Source organism: Leopardus geoffroyi, chromosome D4, assembly GCF_018350155.1.
Source record: "Leopardus geoffroyi isolate Oge1 chromosome D4, O.geoffroyi_Oge1_pat1.0, whole genome shotgun sequence".
Classification (NCBI taxonomy): Eukaryota; Metazoa; Chordata; class Mammalia; order Carnivora; family Felidae; genus Leopardus; species Leopardus geoffroyi.
The window spans coordinates 55663226-55684042 of NC_059342.1; the positions used below are offsets into that span (position 1 = coordinate 55663226).

General features: G+C 41.0%; 1 protein-coding gene across 1 annotated transcript; it reads left to right on the forward strand.

Moving 5' to 3' along the window:
• The first annotated feature begins 154 nt into the window (after window positions 1–154).
• CHMP5 (charged multivesicular body protein 5) lies at window positions 155–15368 on the forward strand. The gene is made up of 8 exons (XM_045469841.1): window positions 155–338; window positions 1119–1223; window positions 2646–2692; window positions 4498–4591; window positions 4723–4794; window positions 9337–9445; window positions 12105–12217; window positions 14665–15368. Exons 1-8 carry the CDS (start codon window positions 270–272, stop codon window positions 14713–14715), a joined length of 660 nt encoding a protein of 219 aa, XP_045325797.1. The 5' UTR covers window positions 155–269; the 3' UTR covers window positions 14716–15368.
• The last annotated feature ends 5449 nt before the right edge of the window (window positions 15369–20817 follow it).

The following is a 20817-nucleotide window of genomic DNA, read 5'->3' on the forward strand; positions in this document are numbered from 1 at the left end:
ACTCAGCCGAGGTCCCGCCCCACTCACTTGAAGCCACGCCCACGCCCTTCACTGAGGCCACGCCCCTGCTGACTCTCTGCACCCTCCAACCTCCGGGAGCTCTCCTTCCCCGGAAGGCCGAGCTGAAAACCCGGAAAAAGGATCGGGAAACTGCAATAGGCACATTGCGCTTGCGCAAGGGGGCAGGAAGTCAAGGCGGAGGCGGAGGTGATTCTACTTCCGTTTCTAGTTTTGCTCCAGTGTTTGGGTTTTCTTCGCGGCCGCCCAAGATGAACCGATTCTTCGGAAAAGCGAAACCCAAGGCTCCGCCGCCCAGCCTGACTGACTGCATTGGCACGGTGGGCACTCGACCACGCATAACTAGGCTGAGGGACTCTGACATTCCCGACCCCGCCCACCCTGGGCTCCCGGCTCCTACTCCTCCATTCCGTTCCTGGTTCCGGACACCTCGGCCCTCACCACCACACCTTCATTCCTGTTACCCAGGGTCATTCCTGACGCCACAAACCAGGGATTCCTAAGCCATCAGTGTCTCCCCCTACTTGCACCCAACTCCTTCTGAGGCCCACTGCCGTGTTTACTTGCTCTTTCCTTCTCCTCCTACCCCAACCAGCCATTAGGCCCACATCCTTCCCACTTCAGTCCTAACCTTTACCCCTCATTTATTCTCATCCCTCTCCCACATCAGGACCCTCAACGTGATATCCTGGGTCCACATATCTTTACCCCGATCCTGGATTTTAATAACAGCAAATTCAGAACTCTGGCCTCTCACATTAAGCCACCTCCCTTTATCTAAGCAAATAGCATTAGCGCTACAGCCCTGGCCTGTTTCACACACCTTCTGGTTGAGCTCCCAGCCTGACTAGTCTCCAATTGTAGGGGAATGTCAACTCAACCCAGTAATTTTCAATTATTTTTCTATTCAAACACACTTGAGAAGGGTCCTGGAATATGTGAATCTGAGGGGTGGAGTATAGTTTATAAAAGCCCCCCCCCCCCCAGTGTTTCTGACTGGAAATGTCCACCTGGTCAGGAACCACTGTTTCCCACCCTTCTTCCCTCTCCTGCCTCTTCTCATGTAAGTATATTGTGATAATTACCACTGTTTCTTTAAGGTGGACAGCAGGGCAGAATCTATTGACAAGAAGATTTCTCGACTGGATGCTGAGCTAGTGAAGTATAAGGATCAGATCAAGAAGATGAGAGAGGGTCCTGCCAAGGTAAGGGAGGTGGCAGCTGCAAAAGGCGCTGTGACAGATTAATTTGAGCACCTGTGGAAATAGGGCCCAGCAGTAAGGCTGGTGAGAGATAGAGAAGAGATGCTCACAATCTGGTAAAGAGAAAATATGTGACAGTGTATCCTTCAGGGAGGGGAGTTTGCAGCCTGATAGGAGAGGAAGGCTGGGGTTTAGCCTGGTGGAGAGAAAGTGCTGACCACATGTCCAGAATAATGTACATGGGAATTAACATATTCTACTGAGAAGGTGGCAATCTGGAGAGTAGAGCTGGGACATGCTCAGAACTATGAGCCATGCTGGTCAAGTTAGGTGTGTATAATAGACTGGTTAAGGAATGGTATGCTGGGAAAAAGTACTGAACTAGGCATCTGGAGACCAGTGTTCTGTTAGTAACACCATCACTATCTACTAGCTGTGACCGTCATAAAGTCACTTAATATCTTGTTTTCCTCTTCTATTGTTAGAAACATAGATTACTATATTTAAGTGCTTGGACTGTGGATATAGAACTACCTACTTTTTTCCCGTTTCTGTAACTTATTAACTATTTGAGCTAGGACAAGTTATTTAGTGTTACTGAACGTCAGTTTCTCTGTCTATAAAATGGGGATAATATACTTTATAGTGTGAGCATTTTGTGTACTCACGAAGTAATTGGTGTGACCTACATAGCACTGTTTCTCCTACATAGAAACATTATTTGTGAGATAATATCTGCTTTTCCTTCTTCATTGGAGGAACAAAAAGATTTATGAAGCAGTATAGAAAGGAAAGTGACAAGAGGCTTTTCTCAGCCATCTTAGTTGGATGGCATGGAATGAAGAGTGACCAGAGGCAGGAAAGCTCATCTGGACTTGAGATGAAAGCCTAAGCCCTGGTGGCAGTCATGAAAATGACAGGAAAGTAATCAGTTGGAAAGTAAGTTCTGAAAATCAGTAAAAGATGACTGCATGTAGAGACAACAGAGAGGAAAGGTAAGGTTGATTTAAAGATTCTTAATCTAGAGAAGTGAGGGATTGGTGGGACCATTGTTAGTTATTTCCAAGGTAAGAACAGGTTGAGGAGTTTGGGCATGTTGAGTTTGAATGGATAGCAGGATGTCCAAGTTGGGAATCTCCATAAGGCAACTGGGTATACAAAATAGGCACTATTGGGGATGGCCATGGAGATAATATGCAGTAGGAAAAGGGAATATAATTCTGTACCCTGAGATGTGGGATGCAAAGACAGATGAGTTGAGACTTAAAGACTGTGCTTGGGAAGTGAGGAAGAGTCCAGGAGCCACCATGTCTGCAACTTTGAAGAAGAGAGTAAGTAGATATGTAAGTCTGAGGATATGGGAGATTTCTTTTACTGTATGTGTGTTTTCTTCTTCTTTTCATTAATATCTGTTTCTCTCCCCAGAATATGGTCAAACAGAAAGCCTTGAGGGTTTTAAAGCAAAAGCGGATGTAAGTTATAAGTGTAACCTCCTTTCCTCCAGCACTGTCCATCTAGACAGAATTTTTTGCTATGGTAGATGTTCTATATATGCGCTGTTCAGTACAGTAGCTCTTAGCCACATATGGCTATTGAGCGCTTGAAATGTGGCTAGTGTGACCAAGGAATTGAAGTTTTAATTTTATTTAATTTTAACAATTTAGGTAGCTATATGTGGCTAAGTGGCTTCTGTATTGGACTACCCAGATCTATAGGGTTCTCCCATTATGTATTTAATTAGAGTATGCCTTTTTATTTATTTATTTTTTGTAAAATTGAGGATCCTGAATATTTGTTCCCTCCCACTAGAATAGATTTAAGGGTCCTGAATTTATTTTAGGTGACTATGTCTCCGTGTCTGAGCAGAAGCCAGATAGCATCTTTGATGCTTACCCTTGTGGGCGGTCCAACTGATGAGACCTTCTGCAGGATTGTAGGGGTCAGATGTAATTAGCTAATAAGGAACTAGAAAGGTTGTTGATATCTCTGTTTTTATTTTTAAAATGCTTTTTTATCAGATACCACCTTTTAGATTAGACAAAATTGGAAAAAGAAATTATAATGCCTAACGTGGTGGTGAGAGTGGTAAAAATTATTCCCTTCTTAGGTAGCCTGCAGTGTTTAAGTAATACATATTTATTATACATGCTTGGAAAATACAAAAACATGAACAGAAGAAAAGAACATTTACATAGATTCCTACTATCAGAATTAACCATTTTTAGAATGATGATTTCTTAGTTTCTTTTCTCTGCTCGTGCATGCATGGTATATGTGCATATGGCTTTTTAGAAGAAAAATTGTGTATATATAGGTTGTCCTTCTCCATCATGAGCATTTCTCTCCTTTTAAAAGTTTTTTAAGAATGATATACTTTTTAACAGGCTGGTGATATTCCACCACCATTTGCCCACACCATGAATTGACCAATTTTCTGCTGGTTGGATAGTTAGATGGTTTCCTGATGTTGTATAAAGACCATAGTGACATAAGTCTTTGAAGTAGTAGTATACTTTGATATAAAACTTTATTTTTTAAAAAAAGAACATATTTTGAGCACCAGGCATTATATCAGGCCAGATGGATTACCTAATCATGGATATAAGATTAGTCAAATACAATACCTATCCCCAAGGAGTTCAGTCTACTAGAAAAACAGTTTAGTTATATGTATGAAGAGCTTAAAAATAGTCTCCCCCTTTGCCCCAAGAGTTCTCCTTCTGGGAATTTATCGCAGGAAATCATTTGAAACATTGTAAAGACACATTAAATAGTATATAGTAACATAGAAAACAGCAAAGGCTGTAATATTAAGGGGAAAATTAGTCTTATAACTAAGATACAAAGACAGAAGACTGGAGGGGTACATCATGATGCTTGTGTTAGAGTGATTAAATGGTTTTTGCCAATTTTTCTGTGTATTTTTTGTAATTTTTTTAAAGTCTATTATTTTGAGAGAGAGACAGAGCGCACATGGGGAAAGGGCAGAGAGAAAGAGGGAGAGAGAATCCCAAGCAGGCCCTGTGCCGCCAGCACAGAGCCCAACACGAGGCTCAGTCCCATGATTGTGAGATCATGACCTGACCTTTGTGAGATCATGACCTGAGCTGAAACCAAGAGTCGGACGCTAAACTGAGCCACCCAGGTGCCCCTAAAGTTTTTTGTTTTTGTTTTTGTTTTTTTTTTTAAAGGAAATACTTATTTAGTGTTAGAGATACTTTCTTCCTGAAGATTTCTGTCTGGCTCACATTTACCATTCTTAATTGATTCTGAAAAGGTATGAGCAGCAGCGGGACAATCTCGCCCAACAGTCATTTAACATGGAACAAGCCAATTACACCATCCAGTCATTGAAGGACACCAAGACCACGGTACTTCCATAGCACCTTTTCCCATGATTTTTTTTTTTTTTAACTGTTGTGTTCTTTTCCCATAGTATTTAAAAGACCATTTCACTAGCATGGCTTTTTAAAACATGGTGTTCCCTCTTACCCTTTTTTAGGTTGATGCTATGAAACTGGGAGTAAAGGAAATGAAGAAAGCATACAAGCAAGTGAAAATTGACCAGATTGAGGTGAGATGTATGCTAGTTTCTGTAAGAATGCAGTGTAGTAGATTTGGAAAGAATCCAAATGAATGTGAATGTAATGGGAAGAACACAGAAGACAGATTGAATCTTGGGCTTGCCATTTACTAATAGAGTAACTTTGGGGTAGGGTACCAAATGTGTCTGTTTCCTTGTTAACACCAGGATCCTAATGCCACATACAGTTATTATGAGGATGAAATAAATGAGCTGGTGTGTCTACATACATAATATCTAGAATATAATAGTCACTCAGTAAATAAGCCCGCAGTTTCCTGTTACTTCTGACTCACTTAATGATTTTGAGTCTGTTTCCACAATTGTAAAGTAGTGATGTTGCTGTCCATCTCCCAGGATGGTCACAAGTGTTAATGAGGCTATGTAAGTCAGGTGCTTAACACACTTTCTGGAGTAGAGCTGGTTCCTTTTGCTAGTAATTCTCTTTAGATTTTTAATAATAATGTCATTAGGCTCTTAAAATTAACATGTCTTGAGATCGTGCTTTGGCTGGGAGGTGAGCCTTAAGCACTCCTCTCACTTCTCTCAGGGGAACAGCCCAGATGGCGAGTAGGGATAGCAGAGGGAGTGAGTGGTGACTGGCCAGAGGAAAGAGGCTACCTTTCTGCAAGTACAGTGGCAGTCTTTACTTCTGTCCCTGAGTAGAATGTCTCTTTGTATGAGAGCAGGGACTTGATTTTTTCACTGTTATATCCCATACCTTGAACAATGCCTGGCTGTAGTTGGTGCTCAGAAAGTTTCTATGATTGCTGAGCAAATGAACAAGAGACTATTAAAGGAGCTAAAGCAGTTGCCCGATTCAAGCAACATTTGTTGGTTGAGTTCTTACTGACTTCCTGGCATCTTGCTACATCTGAAGAGGTATTCTCTGAGAGTGCTGATCTACAGTACAAGTAAGGACATTCCTCCTCTTTTTTCATGCACCCCTCCTTACACTGCCTGTGGCTTTCTCTCTAATCCTCCACCAGTCTCTGCTTACAGAGTTAAGCTCAGTGAAATCTTCCCAGACATTTACTAAGAAAAGTGTTCCATGTATGTCTGTCTTATTTGTACAATGCTATTTGGTAATATAATGCAGTTGAATTTTATTTTCTGTTTGTAGGGTTCCTTATGTTTTAATGAGAGCTCTTTACTATAAACAAAATAGAAACCGGAATTTTTCTGTTGTTGTTTTTGTTTTGTTTTCTGTTTTGTTTTGTCTCTCCATCTTTTACTTGTAGTTGCCTGCCTCGTTCCCTATTTAATTATCCTTTTCCTGTCTCCTAGTAGATTTGCCCACATGGCAGGTAGAGAGCTCCTTTCTCTCCCTTTTGGTGTGTGCCTCTGTCTGTGTCTGTCTCTGGCTGGACTATATATTTTGAATTTCATTTGTTTTCCTAAAATACTTTATAAAACATTTTCACTGTTTGATAGCTCTCACTCATTCTTTTGTATTTTACCCATGTGTATGTGTGTTCCTCTGTTTCTAGCCTTCCTATTTTTCAGTTTCTGCATGTCAAGTCTAGTGCTTGTATTTGTATTATTTTTGTGTTGCTTATCCAATATTAAGCCTGTTAATTCTTTGTGTGCTAATTAGTGTGTGTGTGTCTTTCATAAAGTCTATTGCTAGGAATCCTATTCATAAATGACTTGAGGAGACTTGTGTTGATATGTGATAGCATGACAGAGCTTGACCTAACTACTTACTCTGTGTTTTCACTCTTTTTAATTTCAGCCAGCGCTTCTCTGTACAGCAGAATGTTACATGTGTACAGCATAGTAGTTTGGCACTTTAAAATACAGCATAGTGCTTTCTTTTTTAAAAAGTTTTTTTTGGGGGCGCCTGGGTGGCGCAGTCGGTTAAGCGTCTGACTTCAGCCAGGTCACGATCTCGCGGTCCGTGAGTTCGAGCCCCGCGTCGGGCTCTGGGCTGATGGCTCAGAGCCTGGAGCCTGTTTCCGATTCTGTGTCTCCCTCTCTCTCTGCCCCTCCCCTGTTCATGCTCTGTCTCTCTCTGTCCCAAAAATAAATAAACGTTGAAAAAAAAAAAATTAAAAAAAAGTTTTTTTTGGGGCACTTGGGTGGTTCAGCCAGTTGAACGTCCAACTATTAATTTTGGCTTAGGTCATGATCATGCTCTCTCTCTCTCTCTCTCTCTCTCTCTCTCAAATAAATAAATATTAAAAAAAATTTTTTTAAGTGTTTTTCATTTTACTGTCTCCCTCACCTTTTTTTTTTTTTTTTTTTTTTTTAATGTTTATTTATTTTTGAGAGATAAAGACCGCATGAGCAGGGGAGGGGCAGAGAGAGAGACATAGAACATGAAGTAGGCTCCAGGCTCTGAACTGTCAGCACAGAGCCTGACGCGGGTCTCGAACTCACAAACTGTGAGATCATGACCTGAGCCGAAGTCAGACGCTTAACCAATGGAGCCACCCAGGTGCCCTGTCACCTTTTTTTTCTTTTAATGTTTATGAGAGAGAGAGAGAGAGTGTGAGCAAGCACGAGCAGGGGAGGGGCAGAGAGAGAGGGAGACTCCGAATCTGAAGCGGGCTCCAGTCTCTGAGCTCAGAGCCCAACACAGGGCTCGAACCCACGAACCCCAAGATCATGAGCTGAGCTGAAGTCGGACACCTAACCTACTGAGGCACCCAGGTGCCCCTGTCTCCCTCACCTTTAAACGGAAAAACAAACCTCCAATTTGTGGGCCAAGAGGAGTTTTTCAAATGTTTTACATTGCTTTAAAAATTCTGAAGGATAGGGGTGCCTGGGTGGTTCAGTTGGTTGTGTCCAACTTCAGCTCAGGTCATGATCTCGTGGTTTGTGGGTTCGAGCCCCGCATCAGGCTCTGTGCTGACGGCTCGGAGCCTGGACCCTGCTTTGGATTCTCTGTGTGTGTGTGTGTGTGTGTGTGTGTGTGTGTGTGTGTGTGTGTGTGTGTGTCTGCCCCTCCCCCACTCGCACTCTGTCTCTCTCGAAAATAAATAAACATTAAAACAAATTTAAAAAAATTCTGAAGGATAAATGGTGCTGGTTTGGACTTTCTGCATTATCAACAATACTCTCTTTCCTCTCTGTGGAATTTTCAGCATATAACGAGCATATTGTTGCTCTGCACATCCTTAACACAATGGAAGATATATAGTATTAAGTGCTTAGTGTTTTACATGTATTACTGTGATAAATCCTTTAATAATCCTATGAGGTATAGCTATTAATAATCTTATATTATGGACAAGGACATTAAGGCTTAGAGGCTTTATTTCTCATTGAGTAAGGCAAGATTTGAGCTTCAGAGTCTGTGCTCCTAGCCATTATATTAGCTGCCCTTTATTATGCTGTCACACTTCTCAGATTGCTTTTTACATTATTCCTGGCTTTGTAGTCTTCTAGCTAATCACAGGTAGATCATTCACAGATGACTTATGCTCTCAGTCAATTATTTTCACCAGCCTGGTCTCGGATATCAAGCCTATCCTGATTCCATTTCTGTTTCTCCATCCAGGGTTGGCTCAGTACAACTTTTTGTACTACCCAGTTGTTTCCACTGTTGTCTTTTTTCCCTACACAGTATAGTCCATCTTTGGCTGACTTAAGAAGATTAATTTGCTTGTCTCTATTACCTCCTTTTCTCCATAAACTAGAAAAATGTTGGTAGTGTGGAGGCTGAATTTAGTGTTTTAGGTAAACTTTCTGTAACGACAGACTAATGGACATCTGTTCTTGCAGTAGGACTTTGGATTTCCCTGAAGCACCTTAAATTCAAATGCAAGATCACCAATTTAATTCTTTTCTTTAAATTTTTTACATTTATTTATTTTTGAGAGAGTGAGACAAAGTGAGAGTGGGGGAGGGGCAGAGAGAGAGGGAGATACAGGGTCGGAAGCAGGCTCCAGGCTCTGAGCTGTCAGCACAGAGCCCGATGTGGGGCTCGAACCCACAGACTGTGAGATCATGACCTCAGCTGAAGTCAGACGCTCAACCGACCGAGCCACCCAGGCGCCCCTCTTTTCTTTTTTTTAAGGTTTTTTTTTTTCAGTTATCTTTACACCTAGCGTGGGGCTCAAGCCCATGACACCAAGATCAAAGTCACATGCTCTTCAGACTGAACCAGCCAGGTGCCCCAATTTAATTCTTCCTTAATTTTGAGTTTACATTTTATCACCAAAAAGGAGGATTATGTGGTCATTGGCATTCACGGTTATTGTTATGGGACTCTTCAGTTTTGTGATTTTTAAATAATTCATTAAGCTCTTTTATACTTTTAATTGGAAGGGGCATTCAGGAGTTATTCAGACCTGTACTTTACCGGAGCACCTGGTCAGTTGTTGACTAAAAGCAGTCAGTAGGCAAGGACTGAGTTAAGGGTAGGGAACTAACAATTGTTGAAAACTGGTATGTGCTCACCATTTTGCATACGTTATCTTTTTAAAAATCGCTTGCTTCTGAGATTCAGAGGAGAGAGTGGAGTGAGGGTTAGTTAGAGGAAAATAGTAAAAAATTAATGAAAACTGTCATATACATTTCTACAAGGATTTACAAGACCAGCTAGAAGATATGATGGAAGATGCCAGTGAAATCCAAGAAGCACTGAGCCGTAGTTATGGCACCCCAGAATTAGATGAAGATGACCTGGAAGCAGGTATGTTATGGGAAAAGCAGTTGGGAAAAAAAAGTTTTAGAGTCTGAAAGGAGCAACTTCCTGGGACCTTTTCCCAAATGCTAGAGAAAATTCCAGTGAAGGTTCTGTGAGAGTTAGTTTATGGTACGGTCTCTGGGCAAAGAACTTATGAAGCTGGCATGTCAGATGTGCATGATCCACTAACAACTCTTGGACAGATAAGCTCTGGAGGAAAATATGGGCAAAAGTGTCTGCCGACCTGGTGCTTGGTATCTAAGCACTGCGTTTCCCTGCCATTTTCCTTTTGATTTTGCTCTCCCTATTTTTGGAGTCCTCTCCCTCAGAACAACAAAGCAGATCAAGAAACAATTACTGGCAAGTACTTCGTGTGCATCTACCATAGGCCAGGTACTATGTTAGGTGCTAGGAATTCAACATTGAAGAAGGCAAATATGGTCCCTGCATTTATGAAGCTTCCATCACCAGGGGTAAGAAACTTACTTCAAGTGATTAATTACAAGAGCACAAACTGTTGGGAAGGAGAAGTGTGGGGTACCATGGAGCACATAGCTGGGGAATCTATCCTAGTTGGGAGTGGGCACAGGCATGGGTCCTGAAGGATGAGCAGGGGATAATAGGAAAAAAATGGGAGGGGTTGTTGCCTGGCCTCAGGGAGAGGAGCCTTTGCCCAAAGAAATGAAAACACTAATTTGAAAAAAATACATGCACCTTTATATTTCTTGCAGCACTACTTTTAATAGCAAAGATATGGAAGCAGTCCCAAGTGTCCATCCATAGATGAATGGATAAAGATGTGGATACACACACACACACACACACAATGGAATATTACCATCAAAAAGAGTGAAATCTTGGCATTTGCAACAATATGGATGGAACTAGAGGGTATTATGCTAAGTGAAATAAGTCAGAGAAAGACAAATACCATATGATTTCACTTATATGTGGAATTTAAGAAACAAAACCAAGGGGCGCCTGGGAGGCTCAGTCGGTTAAGCGGCCGACTTCGGCTCAGGTCATGATCTCGCAGTCCGTGAGTTCGAGCCCCGCGTCGGGCTCTGTGCTGACCGCTCAGAGCCTGGAGCCTGTTTCAGATTCTGTGTCTCCCTCTCTCTCTGACCCTCCCCCGTTCATGCTCTTTCCCTCTCTGTCTCAAAAATAAATAAACGTTAAAAAAAAATTAAAAAAAAAAAAAAAGAAACAAAACCAAGAAAAAAGAGATAAAGAAACAGACTATTAACTATAGAGAACAAACTGCTAGAGGGGAGGTAGGTGGGGGACAGGCGAAATTGGTGTTGGGGGTAAGAGTACATTTATCATGATGAGCCTGAGTAATGTACAGAATTGTTGAATTACTATATTGTACACCTGAAGTGAATATAACACTGTGTGTTAATTATACTGGAATTTAAAAAATAAATAAAATTTTAAAGAAAAGATGATAGCGACTAAGGTGATAGTAGCAGAGACAGAAAAGTGGATGTGGAAGGAGGGGAGGTCAAGAATGTTTGTCGGGGGCACCTGGGCGGCGCAGTCAGTTAAGTGTCTGACTCTTGATCTCGGCTCAGGTCATGATCTTGCAGTTTGTGAGATCCAGCCCCGCATCAGGCCTTGAACTGATGGTGTGGAACCTGCTTGAGATTCTGTCTCTCCATCTCTCTTCCCCTCCCCCACTTCTCTCTCTCTCTCTCAAAATAAATAAATAAAACATTAAAAAAAAAAATTTCTGTCAGTGTCTAGCATGAGTAACTAGATGGCAGAACCACCTCACACAGGATTTTCTGTCACATGATTCCCATCTCAGTTCTTCTCCTCCTCTTCTCCTTCTCCTCTCTCTCCCCCCTCCCTTCCTCTCACCCCCTCCCTTCTTTCTCCCATTCTGTTTTTGCCTAGAACCTTTTTTTTTTTCCACATTCATTTCTTTATTTTATTTCCCATCCTGAGTTTTCTGCTATGTCTCTATCTGCTATTGTCATTCCTCCTGGTCACTTCCAACTCACTTTACCATAGACATATTTTTAAAGCTTGATTTCATGTGATGGTCACTCAGTATGCAACAATTTCATGCCTCCTTTCACTGCCTTCTCTCAAGCTCATCAATAACTGAGAGAGAATTTTTTACATTTATTATTGTCCAGATTTTCTAATTTGAATTGGCCAACTGATAGCTATATATAGACTCTTCTCATGAAGACTAGGGCTTTGTAAACCTGTGGGGAATGGTTGTTTTGTTTTACTTTGATTTGTGTTTTTCATAGATCCTACCACATCAGTTCCCTTGAAAATTTCTTAAGATGGTCATCTTTTATTTTGAAAATAGAGATTAATAATCCTTTCCCCCCAGGCACCTGGGTGGCTCAGTCCATTGAGTGTCCAACTTTGGCTCCAGTCATGATCTCACAGTTCTTGAATTTGAGCCCCTCATTGGGCTCACTACTGTCAGCTCACAGCCTGCTTCAAATCCTCTGTCCCTTTCTCTCTGCCCCTCCCCTGCTTGTATTCTGTCAAAAATAAATAAAACATTTTTTAAAAATTAAAAAAAATCCTTTTCCCTTTGTTTTGAAATTCATGTCTCATAATAATTTGGCTAACTTTCTTAACATTAGCTGCCAGTTTTCTTGCATAACTGTTTTTGAAATGTCAACTGTTTCAATCTCAGAGTTGGATGCACTAGGTGACGAGCTTCTGGCTGATGAAGACAGTTCTTACTTGGATGAAGCGGCATCTGCACCTGCAATTCCAGAAGGTGTTCCCACTGACACAAAGAATAAGGTGAAAGCTTTTTCTCTTTATGTTTGCTATGCAAAATGGTTAAGGTTTTATGCTTGATCCCAATTTGGGAATCTACAAGGTAGTCTTAAGTTTGAACGGGGAAAGATCATGCTAGTCATTGTTTTGGGACCCCTTGAAAGTCTAGTTTTCTTGCATTGGACTGTGGACAGGCTGTGTACGTAGTGTCACTGAGGCCCAGGAATTACCCTTGTGAGCTTGCACTGGGTGCCATTTCTAGGTTTCAGACAGTATTTCCTGGAAAAGCATTACCAACACATTCATGAACCATGCTGGGCAGCAGTGTGAAAGAAAGTTCTATCTTCCATACACACTGCTTAATTGTAGGGTGGACTTTTTTTTTTCTTTTTGAGCAGCAGGCAAAAGTTTATTAGAGTCTAAAATCAGAAAGGAAGAATAGTATGAAAGCTCTCTTTACAGAGAGTATATTCAAAAGGAGAGCTCCAGGTGGATTTTTTTAAATAGGGATTAATAATTTAAGTATAAAACTTAATGTTGAAAGTTTCTCATTAACAAGGTAAAGTATCAGGACACCTGGGTTTAAGTCTCAGTCCTGCCACTAACTCCCTATGAGACCTTGACAAATCACTTAATTGTTGTGAACTTTTCTGATCCTTGCATCTGTAAAATGCAGATAATTACAATTATCTTACATAATTGTTGTGTAGAACAAGTTAGATCTTGTATGTAAAAGGACTTCGCACTGAAAGCCCCGTCCAAAGCTACACAGTTGTCATTATTATAAACAGATAAAATTTTGTTGCTTATGAAATCCTGTTCACTCCATCTTAGTTCCTGGTGTAATGTGTCATTTTTTTCTGTTTGCCTTATCTCCTTGGTGTTTGCTTTATCTCCCAATGTGCATGTTCAGTGTGCACAGTCCTTGAGTGAGAGCGAGTTTCAGCTCTGCCTTTGTTTACTGTATGACTTGGAGCAAATCAGAAATTCTTGTTTTCTCTCAGAACCTTATCAGTTTTTCCTGCATGTGAAATGTGGGGAGCAAAAGGTGGGAAGTAGATCATTTCCAAGGTCCCTTATAGCTAATTTCTATGAATGTGCATCTTCCCCCTACCGTACCCTCCCTTCTTCCTTGAGTCTAGAGTAATCTTACTTTTCTCTACTGCTCATTCCACCCCACTCTCTGGTCATTTCAGGGTTCCAGGTTTATAGGTTGCTTTTTCTCAGCTTACCTAAAATTATTTTTTTTAATTTTTTTAAGTTTATTCATTTCGAGAGAGACAGTGTGAGCGGGAGGGGGCAGAGAGAGAGAGGGAGAGAGAGAATCCCAAGCAGACTCTGCACTGTCAGCGCAGAGCCCAAAACAGGGCTCAAACTCATGAAATATGAAATCATGACCTGAGCCAAAACCAAGAGTCAGCCGTTTAACTGACTGAGCCATCCAGGCACCCCTGAAATAATTTTTTTTAATCTTTTATTTATTTTTGAGAGAGAGTACATGTGTAAGCAAGGAGGGGCGGGGGGTACAGAGGATCCAAAGCAGGCTCTGCAGTGACAGCAGTGAGCCTGACAGCCAGTGAGCAGGGCTCACTCATGAACCATGAGATCATGACCTGAGGTGAAGTCAGACACTCAACCGATTGAGCCACCCAGTTGCCCCTACCTGAAATGATTTTTATTAACGCTACCACCACAGCTTACCTTTTCAGTACCCTGAAGCATCTATGTTATTTCTACTTTTAGAAGGTCACAGATTCCTGCGTTAAATGTGCCGTTGAGATATGGTTTCTTAATTGATAGTAGTATTGCTGTCTCTAAGTTTGTAGAAAAGCATGATATGGAAATAACTGCCTGTCCTGGGGCACTGCTCCTTTAAGGGTTGGGAAGCTACAAAAGATAATGGTTCACTTTAGAAATCAGAGTGAGGGGCGCCTGGGTGGCTCAGTCGGCTAAGCGGCCGACTTCGGCTCAGGTCACGATCTCGCGGTCCGTGAGTTCGAGCCCTGCGTCGGGCTCTGTGCTGACTGCTCAGAGCCTGGAGCCTGTTTCAGATTCTGTGTCTCCCTCTCTCTGCCCCTCCCCCATTCATGCTCTGTCTCTCTCTGTCTCAAAAATAAATAAACGTTAAAAAAAAAATAAAAAAAAAAGACATCAGAGTGAAAATGGGAATCTGGAGGCAAGGACTGACTCCTCATCCTTTCCACCCAGACCCTTCCTAGTTTACTCGTAAGTGTCTCTTGCTCTTTCACTCTTCCTTTGTGCTGCAAAGGACCACCCTGAGCTTTTCCAGTCTTTTCTTATCTTACCACTTCACCCTTTATCTTTCATGAAAATGCTTTCTAATCTTCTCAGTGGGATTTTGGTGTTCACTGATTAAACACTGGGAAATGAATTTTGACTACTAAACACTTGTGATCATTTGTTTTATCAACTGAAAAACAGTGGCACTACACATTGCTTTCTTTTCACAGGATGGAGTCCTGGTGGATGAATTTGGATTACCACAGATCCCTGCTTCATAGACTTGCATCATTCAAATACATCGTGTAAAATAAACACATATTGTGGGACTAGGAAATATTTATCTTTCCGAATTTACCATAACAGATTTATGTTTCTTTCCTTTCTTCGAAGGAAAGGTTAATTATAGTGCTCTTTTATTTTTTTTCCGTTAAGAGACTCATTGTTTGGGGGATGCTTTCTTCATACTAAATTTTTATGTCTTTTTTCTTATGAAAGACTAATGTACTTAAAAGTATCAGTGGCTATGTATGACTTGTTTTCATTTATTAATAATAATTTGAAATAAAACCAAGGAAGTGGAATCTTTACATTCTAAGATAGTGTTAACTCCACAATCTCAAATTGATAAATTGATAAGACAAAGATGAGATTATTGGGACTGCTTATACTATGATTCAAAACCATTTTCTATTGTGGTATTATAGGTTCGTTAAAGTGGTAGCCTTTTTGATGGGTTTTATTGTGTCTTGTGAGTAATTCATTACTATGTCTGATATTGGAATGGAATTATCACTACTATATCATGAGTGGACATTTTGATTCTGTGGTTCCCTCAGTATTACAGCCTGACTTGTAATCAATAATGAATATTTCTTGATATTTAATGTGTACAGGACATTTATTTATACTCAATAAATATTTTTCAAAAGGATACAATTTTAATATCACTTCAGCCTAAAACCTCTAGTACAGGAATAATATAATTTTAATGTTGATTCAGTCTAAAAATCAAACTTAACTGCTAGCATCAGAGGAAAGAATAAAGAACAATCCAGGCATGGGCCCTCATCTACTGTCTAATAACTACTATGTAGCCTAGTCACTTCCCAACATTTTATGTATTATGTATACATTTTATGTATTTTATGTCACACCCAACATTTTATGTATTACCTATTGCTAAAGACTCAAAATAATTGTCACTAGTCTAGACCTCTTCATTCTTATTTTCAGTACTGGGCATTCCCAATGAAATGTCCCACCATTACCTAAAATCTGATATCTAAATTGAGCTTATTTTCTTGGGATTCACTCTCAGCAAACATTCCGGCTTTCTTTCTTGCCAATGTTATCAGTGCCCCATATATAGCCAATTGTAATGGTTGATAGTCTTCCAACTAGACCTTTTTAGTGCATCGGATACCTGTGATCAATCATGCTAACAAAATCTCTACTCCCTTGGTTTTTGTGACAATGCTCTCTGGTTTTCCTGTTCTTCTGACTATTCTAAGACTCCTTTCTGAAATCCTCGTCGCTCTGAAACACTAACTGTAATGTTAGTGTTCTTAGGATTCTAACTTTTAGCTATCATACTTCTTCCTTTGATCACTTATATTTACTGAACTCAACTATTCTCATGACTTTACTGACCACTAAATCTATACTTCTATCCCAGATCTTGCCCCTGAGTTTCAGAATCCTATTCATATCCAGCTTTTTGCCTAAGAATTATTTGGATGTTCCAGGGGCGCCTGGGTGGCGCAGTCGGTTAAGCGTCCGACTTCAGCCAGGTCACGATCTCGCGGTCCGTGAGTTCGAGCCCCGCATCGGGCTCTGGGCTGATGGCTCAGAGCCTGGAGCCTGTTTCCGATTCTGTGTCTCCCTCTCTCTCTGCCCCTCCCCCGTTCATGCTCTGTCTCTCTCTGTCCCAAAAATAAATAAACGTTGAAAAAAAAAATTAAAAAAAAAAATTTATTTGGATGTTCCAGAAGCCCACAAACACTTCGCATTCAAGTGGCCAAGGTAGCCATTACCTTTCCCTTAGACCTGAATCTCCTCCTCCTGTTTTCCCTGTCTCAGGTCATGGAATCATCCTCCATCCAAAACAGAAAGCTCTTGAGTTGTCCTTAATGCCTACATTTTGCCTCACTCTGCACAGTTAATCATCAAACCCTGCTTTTAACTCTACATGTTTCTCAAATCCAACCCCTTCCCTCCTTTCCTCTTTCAACTTTTCCTTAACATAGACATCCATCCCATAGTCTTTTGGAATTAATGACTTGCTATCTCTTCGTGCAGTTTCGCTTCCTTGAGTCCATTCATCACAGCTATACTTCTCTTTCTAAAATACAAATCTGGGGGCGCCTGGGTGGCTCAGTCGGTTGAGCACTGACTTCGGCTCAGGTCAGGATCCCACCGTTCCCCAGTTCAAGCCCCATGTCAGGCTCTGTGCTGACAGCTCAGAGCCTGGAGCCTGATTCAGATTCTATGTCTCCCTCTCTCTCTCTGCACTGCCCCCCCCCCCCCCCCCCCGTGCTCTGTCTCTCTCTCTCAAAAATAAATCAACATTAAGATACAAATCTGACCTAGTCACTACTTAATGTCTTTCATGGTTCCCTGACACCTCCAGCAAGGCATACAAAGCTGCCTCTGACTTGGTCCTTGCCTCTCTATAATGGTTTATTGCTTAGTCCTTTCAGAACAACATTCTTTTTTTTTTTTTTTTTTTTACAGAACTGCTTCCCCAATTACAACTGTGTGATTATTGCAAAAATACCAATTAGAGACCAGGCTGTGCCTGTTGAAGTTCTTCCCTTGAATTTACTAAATGGAAACTAGGGGAAATGCTTTCTTCCCCCACCCCCTAAATTCTTTGTCAGTATGAGAAGCTTGAGATATTGAGGCTGGAGGGGAGCCAAGATGAGAGGCTGAATGAAAGAATCCTAATGGCACTGAGCCAAACCTCTGATCCTTGAGATTCCCAGAGTGCTCCAAGTCTCGGCAACTCTTCCTTTAATTCTGCAAACTGAGAATTCTGCCAGTAAACCCCTTTATCTGCTTAAACTAGTTGGAGTTGGGTTCCTGTCACTTGCCAATAAGAATCCCAGAAATTTCTCTGCAGCCTCTCTCTTTGCTCTGTCCCGCTTTTCAATGTTAAATGCTGTCATAATTGCTTCCACTCCCCACACATGCACCACAAAGTCGATTTTCTGCTTCTGACCAGTTTTCCTTTTCCTGAAGATTCCTTAACACTTTTATCATTCTGCTAATTCTTGCTGTACTGGGAAAAGAACTAAAGCCAGGACTTGGTCTATGTCAATCTTAGTGAATTTAAGGAAAATGGAGAAGATGAGTCCTGTGGCAAAGTCCCAGGCACAACATAGCCTCTGATAATCACTCCACCAGTAGCTGCCACCAGTCAGTATCTCTGTTCAGTATCTCACCTGTTAACCATTAGAAGCTGAATTGAGTACTGGTGGTATCCTTAGGTTGTAATCTATCAGCCCTGGAAGTTTAGCAAGGTCAAAGGAGATTGGAATGATCCAATGATATCATCTCCAAAGGAGATTGGAAAGATCCAGAGTTGAAAGAGGAAAGGAGAGGAGGGGTTGGACTTGAGAAACATGTAGAGTTAAAAGCAGGTCAGATTTGTATTTTAATGTTTATTTTTCAGAGACAGAGACAGCACAAGTGGGGAGGGGCACAGAGAGAGGGAGACAGAATTTGAAAGAACGTAAAAGTTTGGCACTTCAACCTGTATTATCCATATACTATAGCTTTCCTTTTATATTTTCCTACCCCCCATAGATTCTAATATAATGAATCTGAATATGGTGTGGGCACTTGGATTTTTAAAAGCTCCCCAGGTCTTATATGTAGCCAGAGCTAAGAACCACTGCCCTAGAATGCCTAATCAGTCTCAGTCTGTTTTCATGGACAGTCTGGGCTGTTGCCATCAATTTCTGCAACGGGAAGATAGGCATTGATTGCCCTAGGGCAGAGTTTTCATCCAGAGAAAAAGTTGGGAAGTAGTCCCTCCTCGTCTATTTTTGGGGAGAGTTTGTGAAGGACTGGTGTCAATTCTTTGAATGTATGGTAGGATTCACCAGTGAAGCCATCTGGGCCTGGGTTTTGTTGGAAGCTTTCTTATTACTAGTTAAATCTCTTTACTTGCTATATAGGTCTATTCAGATTTTCTGTTTTTCTTGAGTCCATTTTGGTAGTTTGTATATTTCTAGGAATTTTCCCATGTCATCTTAGTAATCTAATTTCTTAGTACAAAGCTTTTCATAGTATTCCTTTATAATTCTTTTTCTTTCTTTTTTTGGGGGGGATGGAGCAGAGGGAGAGGGAGAGAATTTTTTCTTTAATGTTTATTATTATTATTATTATTTTTTTTTTTTTTTTTTTTTGAGAGAGAGAGCACACGGGGAGGAGCAGAGAGAGAGGAGACCAGAGGATCTGAAGCAGGCTCTGTGCTGGCAGCAGAGACCCTGATGTGGGGCTCGAACCCATGAACTGTGAGATCATTACCTGAGCCGAAGTCAGACGCTCAATCAACTGAGCCACCCAGGCACCCCACTTTTTACTTCTTTAAAGTTCATAGTAATGTCCCCCTCTTTGATTCCTAATTATAATAATTTTTTTCTTTCTTTTTTCTTGTCAATCTAAGCTAAAAGACAATTTTTTCTTTTTGTTTGATGAATTACTTTGTTTTCTTGGATTTTTTTAATTTTCTTATTTTTATTTTATTTCTGCTCTAACATTTATTGTTTCCTTCTGCTTGTTTTGGTTTAGTTTGCTTTTCTTTTTCTAGTTTCTTAAGGTAGAAGATTAAGCTACTGATTTGAGGTCTGTCTCTTTTTATTAATAAACTTTATTTTTTGGAGCAGGTTTAGATTCACAGCAGAATTAAGAAGGTACAGAGAATTCCCACATATACCGTGTCCTCACACATGCACAGCCTCCCCCATTATTGACATTCCACACCACAGTGGTACATTTGTTGCAATACATGAACCTACATTGATACATTAGTATCACCCAAGGTCCATCGTTTACAGTAGAGTTTACTTTTGGTGTACATTTTATGGGTTTTGACAATGTATCCACCACTTTATCATAGAGAACAGTTGCACTGCCCTAAAAAGCCTCTGTTCTCTGCCTATTTTTCTTTCCCGTCCCCTAAGCCCTAGCAACTGTCTCCACAGTTTTGCATTTTCCAGAATGTCGTATAGTTGGAACCATACAGAATATAGCCTTTCAGATTGGTTTCTTTCACTTAGTGATATGCATTTGTTTCCTCCATGTATTATTCATGGCTTGACAGCTCATTTCTTTTCAGTACCGAATAATATTCCAGTGTCTGGACTTTGTTTTTTAATGTTTATTTATTTTGAGAGAGAGTGAGAGAGTAGGAAAGGGGCAGAGAATCCCAAGAATCCCAAGAGGATCCCAGAATCCCCTCTGTCAGCACAGAGCCTTACATGGGGCTCAAACCCACAAACCATGAGATCACGACCTGAGCCGAAACCAAGAGTCAGACACTTAACCAACTGAGCCACCCAGGTGCCCCTGGACTTCTTAAATGCAAGTAGTTATAGCTATAAATTTCCATCTGAATACCACTTTTATTGCTTGTCATACATTTTGGTATGTTGTATGAAATACTGTTTGTATAGGGAGGGCAAGATAATTGTTTGCTTACTTCATTTACAAGTTTTGAAAATAATGAAAATTTTCCCTAGTATGCCAGTTATGAATTATTGCTATTCAGTTCCAAATTTATCCTTTTTGCTTGCTCTGTGAAATGATGTGGACCCTTTTAAATATTTATCCAAGGGGTGCCCAGGTGGCTCAGTCAGTTGAGCATCCAACTTTGGCTCAAGTCATGATCTCGTGGTTCGTGAGTTCAAGCCCTGCATAGGGCTCATTGCTCTCAACGCAGAACCTGCTTCAGATCCTCTGTCCCCCTCTCTCTGCCTCCACCCCCAGCTTGTGCTTTCTAAAAAATAAATAAACATTTAAAAAATATATTGTTTATCAGCTGGCAGATACTAAAATTTGTCAGTAGAGGGCACCAGAGAGATATCGCAAGAGGAAAAGGTTTTGTTTCCTGTTTCTACAGTTTGAGTTAGGCAGGCTTCTGTGCTACAGGCAGCTTCTCCAGTGTTTGGCTCCTGCAATGTACAGAGCTTCTTCAGCCCCTGGCCTTTTCAGTTTATGGTGGCCAACAGCCAGAAACTGCTCTTGGCACCACCTCAGGTGGTTTATAGTAGAGTGCCTTTTCTGAGACATCTCCCCATGATTTACTTTCCCTAGCATCCTACATGGTAGATTTCTAGCAGCTTCTGCCATTGTAGCACCACACTGCTTCCTTG

What these genes read in the sequence shown, in the direction of transcription:
- CHMP5 (XM_045469841.1), top strand. Translation starts at nt 270, where the DNA reads ATGAACCGATTCTTCGGAAAAGCGAAACCCAAGGCTCCGCCGCCCAGC. An exon ending in GTTTTAAAGCAAAAGCGGAT is followed by an intron (nt 2,693 to 4,497) that starts GTAAGTTATAAG and finishes GATTCTGAAAAG; the next exon opens with GTATGAGCAGCAGCGGGACA. An exon ending in TGAAGATGACCTGGAAGCAG is followed by an intron (nt 9,446 to 12,104) that starts GTATGTTATGGG and finishes TTTCAATCTCAG; the next exon opens with AGTTGGATGCACTAGGTGAC.